At 51.8% G+C, this 11,850-nt stretch overlaps 1 protein-coding gene across 1 annotated transcript; it reads right to left on the bottom strand.

Moving 5' to 3' along the window:
* Positions 1–828: 828 nt before the first annotated feature.
* LOC122394319 (transmembrane 9 superfamily member 2-like) lies at positions 829–11,343 on the bottom strand. The gene is made up of 15 exons (XM_043391107.1): positions 11,025–11,343; positions 9,428–9,495; positions 8,825–8,924; positions 8,330–8,471; positions 7,959–8,080; positions 7,417–7,528; positions 6,917–7,068; positions 6,394–6,570; positions 5,882–6,026; positions 4,545–4,722; positions 4,077–4,251; positions 3,511–3,647; positions 3,187–3,298; positions 2,601–2,772; positions 829–2,344 (listed from the first exon to the last, which is right to left on the bottom strand). Exons 1-15 carry the CDS (start codon positions 11,157–11,159, stop codon positions 2,277–2,279), a joined length of 1,995 nt encoding a protein of 664 aa, XP_043247042.1. The 5' UTR covers positions 11,160–11,343; the 3' UTR covers positions 829–2,276.
* Between the last annotated feature and the right edge of the window lie 507 nt (positions 11,344–11,850).

Below are 11,850 nucleotides of genomic sequence, written 5' to 3'. Positions count from 1 at the left end.
GACATGAAATGTATACTAGTTAAGGTAAATGAACGTTTCATGGCGCTAAAATATTCTCTTCTCTTTTTCTACGGTAAATCTTAAACATGAAAGAACAAATAAAACCGGCAGGTCTATGCATGCCCTGATGCACAGGGCACACACTGGGGCTTATTTTTTATATTAAAAAACATTGAAGATGCATAAACCCTTCTCCACAACAACTCAAAGCCTCTGTTCCAAGCTGGCCAGTCACCTTGATCCGACTCGGGTAGATCACACTAATACCGCAACATCTGTCAAGACTGTCAGTGTGGCGAGATGTTTTGAGAACATCGCGGGACTGGGTGGTCTTTCGCGCCCTGTCCATCGTGACGGGCTCAGCTTCGGCGGCGCAGCAGGGTGGCCGCCCGGACCAATGCCTGCCCCTGATTCCTAGCATCCTAAACGGCCCTGCAGTGGTCTCATTAGAGCAAAAGGGCCTCGCCCGACAAAATAAGCAGGATCCTAATCAATTTAGTCTCTAACATGGTAGCCGAGCCCTCTACCTCGCACACTCGCACTGCTCCTGAAGGCTGAAAGTTAGGGACACATCGCGGGTTTCCCGCTCGCCAAATATCACCACCAGCCACCAGAGGGCGTGGCCTCTGGTGCGTGGGCCCACGGCACACTCACGTCGACTCTTCGTTTATGCGTATCACGAGGCAGACACACACGTGCTAATAAGATCAGTACACTGAGGAGCTCCACTCTTAGAGCAGGGTTCCAATTGTAAGCAGAAGCCCCCCGTCGACCTCACATTGGCAGCGCTAAGCTCTGAAGAATCCCGAACCTCTGGCCACACAGCGATTATTTTATAATAATATATTTCTTAAAATCGTACGCATCACGAAATAAGATAACTTAAACAAAATCAATCACCCATCAACAAAGACTAAACCTACTCGCGCTAACAAATCTTGAGTAGTTGACACATGCCGAGAAGAGCGCACTACGAGTAATCGATAATTTGCTTTATTAAAACAGCAGCTATCCACGATAATTTCCACAGTGAAGTGAACCACACCACGCCTGGACGGCGGCCGCCGCCGCGCCGCCCCGAGGGTTACTGGCAGTCCAAAAATGCCCGAGGCGCGCAGCCAACACCCCAATGTGCCCAACGATCACAAACAGTGCCCAGCGGCCAGCGCACACAACATAGCCTCGCCGCGACCGCTCCGTCCAGCCCGCCCGGCTGCACTGTGCGGACCGCTGCCCCTCCTATCCGCGTCTGTCCAGGCCGAGTGACAGAGCGGTCCGTCGCCACCCCCACTCTGTGATCGGTGTGTATCGTCGTGCAGAGTCCACTGTCGTATCCAATCAGCTACTGTTCAGCCGAGGGACAGACTACGGCCAGGGCGGCTCCCAGTCGGTCTGATAGCGTAGCTGTCCATCAGTCAGTCACTCCGCCAGCCCGTCGGCGGTCAGTCTCAGTACGTCAGGCTTTCAGGTTATCAGTCAGTCAGTCAGTCAGTGAGTCAGTCAGTCAGTCAGTCAGTCAGTCAGTCAGTCAGTCAGTCAGTCAGTCAGTCAGTCAGTCAGTCTCTGTAGGTCACGCCTTCAGGTCGTCCACTTATCAGTCCGTCGGCCATTCACTCAGTCCGTCCCGGTCCGTGAATTAGTCTGTCATCCATAATATGCCCGTTCGCAATATCTCCAACCGCTCGTCATTCCACCTGGCTTGTTGATTATGGTGCAGATAACATGAAATTCGACAAAGGTATGGCTTACGTGGAACGCTGACATGCGATGACCGAAAAGCAAGTCCAAGATACGCCAATCCCCCTAAAGATATTGTCGCAGAACAAGAGAAGGCGTGTCAAACCCAGGCTAGGTCGTAAGTCGTAACAAAAGACAAACCACTGAAGCCAAATCACTGGCGGTAGTCGCCGGCGCCGACACATGTCCCCTCACAACCAGCCGTACAATCGTACCACCCTTCGTGCTGCCCCTTCCCTCTCATATCAGTCCGGGACTCAGTCGGTGCTCTCCAGTGCGGGGATATCGTAACAGCTTCACTCTCGCTTCCCGGCCGCCGGCGAGCCGAAAGGCACACCACGCGGGACGTCTCTCGAGCCGCTCTCGGGAGTAGAGAGCCGCGCCACCGAGACGGCCGCCACACGACCGTCCTTCCGACACAAGACACACGAATTTGAATAAATTAGGGCCGCCGCTCCGGTGGCCGAGCGGCGGTCGCTGCTGCTGCGTCGGAATGGGCGTCACCGCGCCGCCGGTGCGCCGTGTTTGCCGCAGACGCGTCAGTCCACCTTGACGACGCTGTAGATCTTGCGAACGAACCAGAAACAGGCGAGGAATCCCAGCGTTCCTGTCCGCACGGGCGACAGTTAACGAACATGTTTAAATCATCAATAAATCAATGCAAGACCCATGACTATGAGTAATGACGGTCCCAAGTAATGAATGTCCCACGGCTGTTCTGTTTTTCCGGTCGCTAAAATAAACAATGGTACGCACTAGCACAGGGACCCATGACTGAAACCCACCCGTCCAGCCGCACCCACCCTCACTACACCCGTCGGGCGGGACGCTCCCCTCCCCGCCCGTCCAGTCGTCAGTCTCACCTGTCATGATGAAGAAGAGGAACACCATGATGGTGGTGTAGCCGAAGTAGAGGAACACCGACGTCGGGTCGCTGATGCTCAGCTTGGTGGCGAAGTAGTGGCAGCAGTAGCAGAACAGGTAGAAGGCCGTGAAGCCTGAGGTGAGGAAGCTGCGCCACCACCAGTGGTAGTCCTGCCGGCGGCGAGACGTAACGGCGTCACAGTCGTAACGGCGTCACAGTAGACAGTGTCACGGGACAACAATTAAGGCAACGCGGCGTGGCGGCGGGAGACGTGACGGCAATTACGGGCTAACGGCGGTGTGAGCCACAGTTGTGTAGCGGCTTCACAACAATCCCGACAGGAAAGCTATTATGATACTAGTATTACCTATGTTATTTAACTGCAAGACCTTTTATGGCATATATTCTGAACATATACCCCAGATGTATGTCGTAAAAAGATCGCAGAAACGGTAAAATCATACGTTTAGTTAATAGGCACCGATCCCCGTGTCTACTAAAACTTGCCACTCTATCCTGAATCCTCAATCCCCAGCATGTGTGCGCCAGTCAGCAGCGCCCGACTGGCAAGGGACGGCACTCACCTCAGCGCAGAGATGGAAGTAGCAGAGCAGCACGGTGGTCTCGGAGCACGTGATCACCAGGATGACAAACACGAGGAACAGGAAGCCGAACATGTAGTACATCTGGCTGGACCTGCCGCACCGGGACGCAGCGCATGGTCAGACCACAGTGGTCGAGACAGACGGATAATGTCGAGAGCTTAACTGACTGTACGAGTATAACTCGATTCTAATCACTGCAATGCATATTGACACAATCACTCATTTCTACTGATGCATCATACCACATGCAGCCCAGAAACCAGACGTCTACATGACCTAGACGTGTGACCACCCCAAACCCACCAGATGGAGCTGAGGATGAAGAAGAGCTGGACGAAGATGCAGCCGAAGGGCAGGATGCCGCCCATCAGCACGCAGGGCAGCGGACGCGTGTAGATGCTCTGCTCCGGAATCTGACGAGGGATCTGGTTCGTGCGCACCTGAGGGCACACAGAGGCGGACCGAGTCAGGCGGCGGGAGCGTCGGTAAAGGCAGGCGGCATCACGTCAGTCACAGGCATTACGATGGCACTCATCCGATTGAGCCATTGGCTAAACCACATAACAAGCCAAGGTCGCATTACACTCAACCAGGAGTGTAATTCGACTGTCACATAAAAGTAGCAAGGTAATGATACACTTCAAAAGACGTCCACACGGAATACGCTTAAATTACGGATATCCAAGAAATCACCAAGTCCAAAGAGCCTACAACCCTTCTAGATACATCATAACTGCCAACAACCAACCGTAGCTACCACCCTCGTCATCGGCCAGCGCTCCTACACTTCCCTCCCGCTCCTCCCTTCCCTCCCACCGAGGTAGAATCGACGTCCCCCGCAGACTCTCCCTTCCCTTTCCACCACTCACCGGGTGTTCGAGTACCCGTTTGCGGAATCCAAAGTAGGCGCCGACGAATGTGAGCGGCACGGAGACGCCGAACCACAGTCCGATCAGCGCCAGAATGGTGAGGAAGGGCAGGGCGGCCGAGGAGCCGTGCGCCCACAGCACGAAATTCAGCAGCAGCGTGATGATGAACACGATACTGGGGACAGAGAGGGAGCGTCACCAAGCCGGGAAGGTCAAGTACGTCAGTAGAGCAAATTGAAAACAAGAGCTAGCAGAACGAGGCAGCATTATGACAAAATTTATACTAGAGTGCGTGATTATCATAATAGTGAAAATACAGCACAAAAGCTGACGCATTCACAGTTTCAAAAAGTCTCGATCCGCTGCTGCATGACCAAGCATCAACTAACAAGCGGTACCACAGCGGTTCTGCGGGGACAGCCTGCAGTGGCACTACGGGCTACTGTCAGCCCGGCGGCTGTACCGTACCCCGGGCAGAGTGTCGAGGTGAGCAGCACGTTCAGTCCCCACTTCTCTCCGCCGAACGACTTGTAGATGCGCGCCGCCACGTATCCGGCAGGCGTGCCCAGACACACGTACAGCACCAGGCCGCAGGTCATCAGCGAGCCCCGGTTGGCCGGCGACAGGAACCCGAGGCAGGCAAACACTGCCGGCAGACAGGTAACGGTTACACACCGGGGTTGCGGGGCATGGCAAACACCTGTGGAGTGTGCACAGACTTTACGGGAATAAATACGAATTAGATTAGAAGAGTTAGACATTTTGTTTTTCTCACAGACAATGACAATACAAAGACAGTGTAAATAAGACCAGACGTTTCGACAACAAAGTGCCCTCGTCAGTGGAAAACAAGATAGAATGTGAATTGGGAAGATAAAAGAATTGAACACGGTCAAGGCCCGAAACGTTGAATCCGATAATTGTTATGCTTACCAAATATCACCCAAATTATTCCGATCAACGGGATGACATGATCACGACATCATCACCATTTCAAGTCATGGAAATACGTATCCTACCAGGGGAGGGCACGCATCATCAAACAAACAGAAATTCGGAAAGTGATATCGGCGGAGCCGGAAGTTAGGCCCGGTTGTAACATGACTAGCAGTATGAACCGATGCCCATGTCTGTCGTAACTTACAATGTAATTGTCATGCCCAGCCGGCCCCACCCCGACCGGCCCGACACGCAGGGTGAGTGACTGGCTCCGTCGAAATCATCAATGGTGGCAGGCCATGAACGACGACAAAGTCGAGTACTTAACATCGGGCCTGCAGCATCTAGCCTGACCCCCCCCCCCCTTCCTGCCCCAAAATCGCAACCGCGGCCGAAAGATCACGGCCCAGTCCTTATCCACGTTCTTCTGCAACCCCGCAGCTCTAACCCGCCGCTACGCCCCACTGACCAACCCCGTGCGATCCCGCAGCTCTAACTCGCCGCTCCCCCGCTGAGTGACCCACCTAGTGTGATGAGCAGCTGCATCGAGAGCACCCGCACGCCCCGTGACCCACCTAGTGTGATGAGCAGCATCGAGAGCACCTGCACGCCTCGTTACCCACCTAGCGTAATGAGCAGCATCGAGAGCACCTGTACGCCTCGTTACCCACCTAGCGTAATGAGCAGCATCGAGAGCACCTGTACGCCTCGTTACCCACCTAGCGTAATGAGCAGCATCGAGAGCACCTGCACGCCGCGAGTACCCACCTAGCGTAATGAGCAGCATCGAGAGCACCTGCACGCCGCGAGTACCCACCTAGTGTGATGAGCAGCATCGAGAGCACCTGCACGCCGCGAGTACCCACCTAGTGTGATGAGCAGCATCGAGAGCACCTGCACGCCGGAGCCGACAAACACGGACAGCAGCATACCGTGGCGCGGCGGACGGAACACGTCCCCGTGCACCAGCTTCCAGCCAAACTCCTCCTGCGTGTCGTCACCAGACTCGATCTGAGGGGGGGGGGGGGCAGGTCAGGTCAGGTCAGCCAAACTCCTGCGTGTGCCGTGTCTACTCGAGCTGGGGGGGGGGGGGAGGAGGAGAGTCAGGGCGAACGGTCAGGTCAGGTTAGACTTACTCCCGGGTCATATTTTAAGACTCAATCTGAGGGCAGCACAGGTCGGGTCGGGGCTAATAAGTAAGACTTCTTTCTAAGCGTTATCACCGGACTCAATCAGAGAAGTAGATCAGAGCGGGACGACCGGGACGGGTCAGGCCACTGTCCATTTTCCAAGTCCCAGCTGGGGTGCGTGAGGACATCCTGTCCCTTCCACTTCCAACACAGCCCAACCATGAAGGTCCTGCAGTCCGAGGTCTGACCTGGTTGTAGCGGGCGATGTCCTTGTGTAGCGTTCTCAGGAGGATCATGGCTACCATGCCCGAGAGGAACAGCACGATGACCAGCGAGTTGAGGATGGAGAACCACTGGATGTTGGCGTTGGGCAGCGAGTCCAGCAAGTAGTCCCACCGCGACGACCACTTCACATCGTGTGTCTCCTGTCGGTCATATGGAGTCGCAGTTCAGATATCACAAGAGGTCACACGGTGACAGATGCACTCTGGACCATGAGATTGTAAATGCCTGATGATTATGCCAGGTGGAAATAGCACATTAGAAAGTAAACCATCTCTGTTTGCCATGGATAAGACAAACACCAAAATAAATATTTCATCCACACAACATCCCAGCCGAAACCGCTCAGATTTTAGAACATCAAACCCCTTCACATGAACTTACCACCGGCTGCAGCTCGACTCAAGTGGAAACTAGCAAGTAAATACGAGTTACTTCCCTCTTCATCCCGTTTCCGCCCCTTCTCCCCGTCAGTTCCCGCAGACTCACGTGAAAGGTGAGCGAGTACGTGTAGATGACATTGATCTGAGCGGCGTCCGAGGAAATCTCCATGGGCGCCTGGCCGGCCTCGCAGTGCGGCGGTTCGCCGGCCTTGTGCGCGATCGAGCGCGGCGTCACCTCCACGCGGATGATCCGCCCGCCTGGGAACGACGGCACGGGGTGCGGTCACAAGGCCGCACGCGCAGCGGGACGGAGGGACGGGGAAGGTTATATGACATCCTGCCTCGTAAAATGCCGAATAAAATGACGGCTTGGACGGATGAAATACGTTTCTATAGCACCTGTGCAGCTGCTCGTCATCCATTCCAACGGAAACCAGACTATAGGGGAAATACATCAGCCATATCGACTGTCAAAAATCAATGGCAAATCAAAGACATAGCTGAGATCGCTGAGACAATCTCCCCTGTCCCTCCCGTCAAATCTCCTCAGATCCCGTGATAATTTCATCTCAGCATCACCCTGCAACAGACTCTCACGGTTCGTACCATCTCCCTGGAAGGAGGTGCCCCAGGCCTCCTTGTAGCCGCTGTGGTAGGTGATGTTGAAGTCCAGGTGGTTGAACAGGTAGTGCACACCCGGCTTCTGGGCCAGGTTACTCTGCCGGAGGGCAAAACAGAGGTCAGCGGCGGAGCGCTATCCATGACAAACACAATTCTGCGGACCACTCACGTATTGACACCACGTCAAACTATGACTCAGCATCCAGGAACTGAAAGTCAGTCACCTCTGAGAGCGCAAATATCTGCAGGTTAGCAGCCGTAGCGGTATCAGTAGACAACCGAAGACAACGCCCGCTGGTATGGACGACAATTTCCACATAAGTCGTTCTGAACCGGGCTATTAGAGTGACGATTTGAGTTTCACAGTGCCGTGACCGCAGCAGCTGTGGTAATCGCCATCAAACGACTGTTACCTTCACGTGATAGCATGTCTTTTGAAACATCTGCTATACCGCCCAGACATCAGGGCGGCCCAGCTAACTACAACAGACCCAGACACATCACCAAGTCGCCCCGGTATCACTCACGCCCAGATAGCAGGAGGGCTTGGGCCGGCCCTGCGGGTCCACGTAGCAGCCGACCGGGAAGCCGTTATTGCAGCTGCGCTCTCCGATGTCCGTCATGTAGCAGAGCGTCACCGGCATGTTGTCTGTGGTGCAGGGAACCCACGTCAGTAATGTAGCACCACCCGACGACACCAGCTCACGTTGAGTATTTTGCGGCAGAAGAATAGATGTCGTTATCGTACTACAGATCTTCTGGTGAAAGAAAGGGGACCAGGAGGGCGTCTAGCGCAGCCAGGTGCACTCGGAGACGATCAAAACTTTTTGAATCCCCTATTCCCGGCATTACAGTGAACAGTGAAACCCGACTGGCACGGCTCAGCCCGGCGGCTCACCGACAATGAAGTGGTGCTGGTAGTCGAGGAAGATGGCCCTCTTCAGGTTGGCCAGCTTGTTGTTCGCCTGCTTGGGATTGTACGTCTTCTCGCAGACCTTGACACATGTCTGGGACGTTTTGCCGGTGGGCTCGAACTGGAACTGTGAGCGGGAGACACAAAGGTCGGGTCAGAAGGACAAAGGGACACTGCGAGCTGGGGGGAGAGAGCAGTAATATTCTGTCAAGTCAATATCCAAAGGTCCGGGCGGGCACCTTACTCCTATCAGGGTCATCGCGCACCTGTGGTGTGGCCAAGGCCCTACATACCTTACAGGGCGACAACCGGGCGTGGGTCTGACAAAGGCCCGGCACATCTCATAATGTAGCGACAGGACGCGTATACCAAGACCCCACCTACCTCGTAGGCTGAACAGTGAACACTGTATGCATGTACTGCAAAGGCCCACATTGGGCGACAATTGGATACATGTATGACAAGCTAGGCCTAGCTTACCTCATAGGGGGAGGACTGGATGCGCTGTCCGAACACCACCTGGCCCAGGTTCTCGACCGGGGGCGGCGCTGCCTCCGACTGCGGGCTGCAAAAGTCGAAACTGGCGGCACAGGCAGTAACTCGTGTCAGCGGAGCAGTGGCTAGGGTCGGATCATGTGGAATGGCAGGGGAGAGGGTTGTGATATGCTATGTTGAGGCAACATAAAAAGAAGTCACCGTCAGAAAATAAGTCCTGTCAAGCTTGGCCGCAACATTATATAGTAGTAGATTCATAATATTTTCACTTTAACATCTCTTCTTCTTATGGGCATGCGATACTATACTCTTGCATGAAAAGATAGCACAATGGTCGTAAAGCCAATACATCGTGCAATACAAACATTACACAATCAGCGCATTAACTACGACGGCTCCAGCGTTCTTCAGTTATCGTATTTACTGTGTACCCACACGGTAAATAGACGGACCGTTCATTGAGACCGATAACACTATCGCTGGTCGGCCGTTGGGCGATTTGGAACGACCGGACGGGATATGATAGCGGAGGATAGGGGTGGACAGGGGACGGTACAGCCGCAAGCGATCGGCTCGGTGACTACTCACTGGCTGTAGTCGTACGGTATCACCGACTCCAGCGACGTTAGCCGGTTCACAAACACCGGGATCTGAGACTGAAACGGAGAAAAACGAGCGCCGTCACCATCGGGATATACACATCTGCGCACGTCGGTTCACACATCAGCTGTTGGCGGTCAGTTCATTCATTAATGTACGCATTCAGCGATAATGGCGACCAACGGCGAGGAGCTCACAGTATAGAAGCATGAGATATTTAGCTTGATACATTTCAACACATTCCCGACGAATTCCCGACATACAAATATCTTGGCGTCAATGTGTTGCTCTAAATGGCAGCTTAGCCACTCGTTCGTGCATCAGCATGGCCCGTGGTTCCCGGTCCCTGTGGTCCGCTGTGCGATATCAGCGCCATCTATTGACCGGACCGTCGGTCGGTCGGCGTCCGTAACGGTCCCCAGTCCCCACGCGACCCGGTCGGCCAGAACCGCCGCTAGTGGAACAGTCCACCGCCACGCGGTCATGAACGGTACCGAGGGTCGCTGGGTCATTCACTTAAGTACCACCATAGTCACAGCTATAGAGTGGTAGCTAGTACTCTTCAATATCAGCATAAGTTCAGAGCAAGCAGGGCTGTAAATGGCAGCAACCAAGCAAAATTTTAAATTTTCACATCATGTCAACATTGTTAACTTGATAGAGAGACAGAACACTACTCCTGCAGCTTGATTGATTGACTGACATTGGGATCGTCATCAATTTGGGAGCAGAAAAAAGGAACACCTCTTCATGATAGGTGCTGCCTTAAGCAATGAATCTTTAGTATCAATGAACTATGAAAGAAGCTGTAGGTAAGCAACACAATTGAGTACTATTTCAATTTGATGGAATGGTTTATCTCATAAATCACAAAATACAAAAATGATAAAATGAATTATGTCTTTAGTTATGATTAAATTTGTCATCATGTGAAATGATAACACAAATATCACACTTGAATTTCACCAATTTATCAACAATGCCATTCCACTAATTGAATTGAACTAAATAAATAGGCAGACATCTTTGATTTATATTAAGTGAAAAGGAGTTCAACCTATCTCAAATATAAAACAACTTATTTGTTCATTAGGCTTTAGGGTGCAGAAACTACAGTGGTAATTTTAGGTCCATTACGCATTAAACAAATATTGAGTTTTAAAAGTTACTGGATGGGTATCGGTGGATGTTTGAGCAGGAAAGTTGAAAACCATAGGTAGGTAGGTACTCAATGTTAATCAAGCTCGATGGAACCTTGATCATCAAGATGCCATGAACCAAAAGCTTTGTGTATCTTTTTTAATAATTGCAAAAGCATTTCAATTTAGAGGTACGTACCTAGCTACTGATTGGTTTGTTCTTTACATAATAATTTAACCTGTCATAAATGCTCATCATTTCCAGGAACTATATCATGAACAGCGAAATCAGACTGTCTCAAAAGTTGAATATGAATGAGACCCTAAACAGCAATTTTACAAATAAGAGATATTTCAACACTATACTCGACAACGACAACACACATTTCACAATAATTGAAATTGTTTCAGAGTTCTCACAAGTTACCCGTTAGGCATCAACTTACCTTGCAGCGATCACTCTCCCTTTCCTTTTCACAATAATTGACAGGTGCCAGGCCAGGTAAATAGAAAGAAACAGAAATACTGAACTGGGCGATCAATACGCACACCAAAAGAGACAATTGGAAATATTCCCCCATCTTGCAACGAAAGCTTGGTACCCTAGCCAAGGGTATGACAAACGATTATTATTCAGTAACGCACAAGAAAAGCAAGCCGAATAACCCCTCACCCCCTGTTTAAATTTTTATTTTCACGGGAGAGGCCACCCGGGGGGCCACAGGAACGCGCCGGAACTCGCCGCCTTCGCTTGCGTATGTTTACAATCAGCTGAAAGTAACGATACCAAATGCTACCAAATCGCCACGTTTCTTTTACCATTTTCCCTTCAATCTTTACAGGTCATTCAAATACATTACCAATGCCTTTATTCACAAGAATAATCGAATTTATCCATCTTAAGCCTAACTCACGACGCCAGCACCATATTTCACCGTAAAAAACTCCCACGGTTCCTAACACTACAGTGGCGTCAGAGATCTGCAGGGCGTATTTTAAGGGATTTTCACTGGGTCGGCAATCACATTTAGGGGCGGCATTTTGCACTCATAGGGGCGGCACTTGGCATCTGAGGGGGGCGCCATACCTACTGATATTTAATGACAAAAAAGACACGTTCGACGGTTCTTTTATAACTCTTTCTAAGTAATGATTTCAGATTCAACCTACCTAAGCTCAGCGGTATTACGTCTATTTTTCCGGGATATAACTAGTATTTCTCGTGTCATAATGCGACAAATGAACTATAATTTGACTTTACAAAAATTGATT

This window comes from Amphibalanus amphitrite, unplaced genomic scaffold (genome assembly GCF_019059575.1).
Source record: "Amphibalanus amphitrite isolate SeventyFive unplaced genomic scaffold, NRLGWU_Aamphi_draft 000584F_arrow, whole genome shotgun sequence".
Classification (NCBI taxonomy): Eukaryota; Metazoa; Arthropoda; class Thecostraca; order Balanomorpha; family Balanidae; genus Amphibalanus; species Amphibalanus amphitrite.
This window is presented reverse-complemented; position numbering and strand designations above follow the sequence as displayed.

Excerpts from the sequence above, each read along its gene's own strand:
- LOC122394319 (XM_043391107.1), bottom strand. The coding sequence starts at position 11,159 with ATGGGGGAATATTTCCAATTGTCTCTTTTGGTGTGCGTATTGATCGCC. Across the intron at positions 7,529-7,958 it reads AGCCCTCCTGCTATCTGGGC|AGTAACCTGGCCCAGAAGCC; the intron begins GTGAGTGATACC and ends GCCCTCCGGCAG. Across the intron at positions 6,027-6,393 it reads ACATCGCCCGCTACAACCAG|ATCGAGTCTGGTGACGACAC; the intron begins GTCAGACCTCGG and ends CCCCCCCCTCAG.